The sequence below is a fragment of the Aspergillus nomiae genome, assembly GCF_001204775.2.
Source record: "Aspergillus nomiae NRRL 13137 chromosome Unknown contig00770, whole genome shotgun sequence".
Classification (NCBI taxonomy): Eukaryota; Fungi; Ascomycota; class Eurotiomycetes; order Eurotiales; family Aspergillaceae; genus Aspergillus; species Aspergillus nomiae.
In genome coordinates this window covers 1-4,619 of record NW_015378825.1, presented here as the reverse complement: position 1 = coordinate 4,619, position 4,619 = coordinate 1, and the positions used below count along the sequence as shown (strand labels likewise).

The window sequence follows — 4,619 nt, the reverse complement described above, 5'->3', positions numbered from 1 at the left end:
TCGGACAGCTAAAAAAAAGTTCTCGTCCCCCGAGCCGGAATAGCCGGCGACCTTCCGGTTACAAGGTAATCCATTGCAGCCGGACGCCATATCCAACTAGACCATCAGGGGTTTGGATACGCTGGTTGCACATGTGCTGATAAGATAGTATTTGAAAAGTTATGCCGAGGGCGGTGAAGATGGTGGGGGGAATTGGCCGCCCCATGTGCGCAGGTATATATATATCCTGACCGCCTACTACCTCCGGATAAAAGGCAACGGCGCGACCGGCCAATTGATGTTCCGGGATCGACCCCTCGTCTGACTGGCCGATATCGCCATCGCCATCGCCATCGCCATCAAAGTCACAAACTTTCCGTCGCAGACATATACCAGCAGGGAGGAATTCTCAGCGCAAGAATTGCGACATCACAACAAACAATATGACGAGTTCAGCTCCGACAGAATCTCAAAAATTCCTCTCCACCAGAGGTGGTGACTATGGCGTTCGTCCTCTCAGCATGAGTCATACCTTGACGGTTTACTGATTGTACCTAAGCTCTCGTTCGAGACTGTTGTCTTGAAGGGACTCGCTGCGGATGGCGGTCTTTTCTTGCCTCACGAAGTCCCAATCGCCCATGACTGGGTATGTATGCCCAATGGCGCATAATTACTCTATGCCGGGGTCTTCATTTCTGGCCTTCGAAGCGATTCCCAGGAATTTGAGGCTAATATTAGATCGCAGCAAAGTTGGAAAGATCTCTCCTACGCAGAGCTCGCCTTCAAGATCTTTAGCCTCTATATCTCCCCCTCCGAAATCCCCCCAGAAGACCTGAAAGGCATCATTGAACGGAGCTACTCGACATTCCGTGCCGAAGATGTTGTGCCCTTGACGCATCTGCAGGATGACAACCTATATCTTCTCGAACTATTCCATGGCCCAAGCTACTCCTTCAAAGACTGTGTGTTTCCCGAGATCGTTCTGGTGTTATTGTGCTGAGACAATATTAGGTGCCTTGCAGTTTCTGGGAAATCTTTTCGAATACCTCCTCGTGCGGAAGAACCAAGGAAAGGTTGGAAAAGGTACGCGCTTCAAAGCCCCTAGTCTGTTGCAACGCAGTGGAGCTGACCAACTAGCAGATAGGCATCATTTGACAGTCGTCGGCGCGACGAGTGGTGATGTACGTTTTATTGGTGTGCCCTTCATTTAGCCTCGGGGTTAACCGTGTATACAGACTGGATCTGCCGCCATTTACGGTCTTAGGGGCAAGAAGGACGTGTCGGTGGTCATCTTACATCCTAAGGGCCGTGTCAGCCCTATCCAGGAGGCGCAGATGACCACCTGCACAGACAGGAATGTCCACAACCTTGCCGTGACGGGAACGTTTGACGATTGCCAGGTAGGTTCTGAGCGTATTGGAATCGCGGGACAAAAAACTCACAGAGTACCAGGATATCGTTAAGGCTATGTTTGGTGACCCTGATAGCAACCAGGCCTTGAAGCTCGGTGCTGTCAACTCGATTAACTTCTCGAGAATCCTCGCTCAAATCGTGTTCTATTTCTACGCCTACTTCTCGCTTGCTAGAAAGTCCCCGACGTTCAAGGTGGGTGACAAGGTCAGATTTGTGACCCCCACTGGAAACTTCGGCAACATCCTCGCGGGTTACTTCGCAACCAAGATGGGTCTCCCCGCCGACAAGCTGGTCGTGGCCACGAATGAGAACGATATTCTGCACCGCTTTTGGACGACTGGCCGCTACGAGAAGAACCCTGTTCAGGAACAGAACGCTGATGGCACCGTGAAAGCCGACGCTTGCAAGGAGACACCAAGTCCTGCAATGGATATTCTGGTCTCCAGCAACTTCGAAAGACTCATGTGGTTCCTCGCAAAAGGTATGTTCTACGCGATAGTAACATTTTGATTTCATGCTGATTGATCATAGAACAAGCAGCGGCAGCCGGCCTGGACGACACGTCCAGTAAAAAGAAGGCCGGTGAAGAGGTTTTGGCCTGGTACCAATCATTGAAGGCCACTGGCGGTTTCGGCCCTGTCGACAAGGATTTGTTGGAGAATGGACGGTCGACTTTTGACAGCGACCGTGTCAGCAACCCAGAGACCGTGGAGACTATCAAGTCCTGCTATCAGGAGACCAAATACGTTCTTGATCCCCATTCGGCTGTTGGAGTTACCGTTGCGAAGAGATCCCTTGCTAAGACTGGCTCGAACGTCCATCACATCTCGCTCTCCACTGCTCACCCCGCCAAATTCTCCGAGGTCGTTGAATCAGCTCTGAAGGGCGAGGCCGGCTTCAACTTCGATGAACAGGTGCTTCCTGATGAGTTTAAGGCTTTCGCGCAAAAGGAAACCAGGGTCACAACAGTTGAGAACTCGTGGGAGAAGGTCCGGGAGATTGTGAAACGCCAGGCTGAAGAGGACATCAAGGCCGAGAGCAGCGCTTAAATCAAAGGTTTACGTGAGACGAATTGTCTAGGCCCCACTGCCTGACATTAATAGACATCTTTTCTTTTTTCTTCCAAAAATACCAGGTTTCATTTGCTGTGTGCTTATTGTTTCGCGGGCACTGGGACACCAGCCTTGCCAAGCCTTCACACATAGATACGAAATATAGACTATAAAATATCCTTCCCTGACGCTTTAAATACTACCAAAAAATGTCGTCTGATATATAAGCCAATACGGACTGTTCCAATGCAGCTAGTTACATGACGAACGGGCCACGATAGCGTCTTAGCCTCGATGTGTGAAAAGCCTATAACTAGAAGAGGGCTTTGCCCTTCAACAATACGTAGGGGCTGTACGTCGTTACGGGATGGCTTGTCTACTTCGTAGCTGGTCAGTTGTTGACATGTCTATCACTGGTCCTGCAGTCGTGATGCACATGAGCAATGGAACCCTAATTGGTGATGCGCGCGGATGGGGCTGAAGGAACAAACTTGGTGATAATATCTTAATCACACCTACCTTTCCTACCTTGAGAATTATTTCAACGTTGATTTCAAGTTGTCGGCGTCCAAGTATTTTAGTAGAGATATCGCTGAAACCCTAGTGAACAGCAAGATATAAGAAACGCGAGATTATACTACAAGAAATAACAGTTATAGAGTTCACTTGCCAGAGGAATGTGCATTCAATGTACGGTAGAACGAATATATCCACTAGATGCAAGCAAGAAAACTAGACAGACATACCATTTGTTGTTAACCAGGAGGCGACAATAGCCCCGACCTATCTATCAAGTGTCGAAAAAGAATAGAAATAAACGCATCATCGCAGTCTCGGGATTTCCACCTAAGAGTTTTGCATTCTGTTCCGTCTTCGTTGTGGCCAATCACCTGTCATATATTGACCATGTCCAATGAGTTTTTTTACAAGCGGTGGTTTACTCACATGCGGGTTAAGGTTATGGCCATGGTTCGTTCCAGGGTTGGTACAGGGTTAGTTGAGAGGCCGTCACACCGTCCTTTGTGTATCCAGTAGGTGAGTGCTTTGCAGCTACTATGCCTATCACATAGACCTAGGCATTCATGGAGCCCTTTCGTCCTGCCAAGATGAATCCCACCTGTATTCACTACTTGGGCAAGTGCTATTCATGGTTTAGGAACGGCCTTCAGTCGCTTTCACTGAGGGCAAACTAGTATGAAACTCACCTCTCCTACACCAAGCCCTATAGGGTTTGCGACTCCTGCTGATATAGATGGACGGGTTCTCCCCGCGACCGCCTAAACAAGGCAAGTAAGCGGTTGCAACAAAATAGGGCCACAGTCTTTGCAGACGCTTACAATTCACAAGGTCTGCCTCTTTCGCCTGCAGCTGCTGCCGCATGGATGTGGTCCTCATTTCACAGTCCTCATCAGTAGCTTCCAGGCACTGTGCCCACGCTTCATCCACCTCATCCTGGCAATCAGGCTGAGGATGAAGGCTGGGAGAGTCACCAGGGACTGGCGCGGTTCGATCTGTTCGGACCAAAAGCAGCCACTCGCCATGTCGATCAGGCATCTCCACGAACCCTGCCGTAGCTAAGAAGCACCTGCCCCCACTCTTACTGTGACTAGTCCTTGGCTTCCACGAGGCGGCATGACATAAGCCCGTCTCGGAGCACTTCTTGGCACATTCATAAGCGTTCAAGACCTCGTAGTACATGACGTTGGTATTTGTGGCGTAGTAGTTACAGAGATATTCATAGATGACTCCATCGACGGATTCCTCTTGTCGGCCAGTTTCGAGGCAGCAGGTGGCTTTATTGGGAGCTCCACCGGTACTAGCTGGAGAGAGACATGTTGGGGTTTGCTGGCTCCAAGTGGGTGTGAATACAAGCGCAAGGAGAAGAAGCCCTGATCTGGAGGTCATGTTAAAATAGTGAGATCGCGTGATATATATATCTAGATAGGGAGAAAGACAAACTATTTCCAATAGCGGGGTGTTTCCTATTTACGAGGCATATGCAGGAGGACGTCCATACACGTGAGCCGGAATGGAAAAGAACGCCTCCATGATGCAATAAAGTTTAAATATTATGTTTGTGATCCAGTACAAGGCTTAGATTTGGGACATCCCCAGGATACAACCATGGTATCACTCATTTTTAAGTTCTATATAAAACTCTGCATAAACCAAACC

General features: G+C 49.2%; 2 protein-coding genes across 2 annotated transcripts; one reads left to right on the top strand and one right to left on the bottom strand.

The window, feature by feature from the left end:
• Positions 1–422: 422 nt before the first annotated feature.
• ANOM_011578 (threonine synthase THR4) lies at positions 423–2,441 on the top strand (the record flags this gene model as incomplete). The annotated part of the gene is made up of 8 exons (XM_015556834.1): positions 423–485; positions 539–625; positions 725–941; positions 991–1,062; positions 1,120–1,160; positions 1,215–1,379; positions 1,432–1,873; positions 1,924–2,441. The coding sequence occupies 8 exons, from the start codon at positions 423–425 to the stop codon at positions 2,439–2,441; spliced, it is 1,605 nt and encodes a 534-aa protein (XP_015400889.1).
• A 944-nt stretch (positions 2,442–3,385) lies between these two features.
• ANOM_011577 (uncharacterized protein) lies at positions 3,386–4,349 on the bottom strand (the record flags this gene model as incomplete). The annotated part of the gene is made up of 3 exons (XM_015556833.1): positions 3,386–3,585; positions 3,635–3,721; positions 3,782–4,349. 3 exons carry the CDS (start codon positions 4,347–4,349, stop codon positions 3,386–3,388), a joined length of 855 nt encoding a protein of 284 aa, XP_015400888.1.
• Between the last annotated feature and the right edge of the window lie 270 nt (positions 4,350–4,619).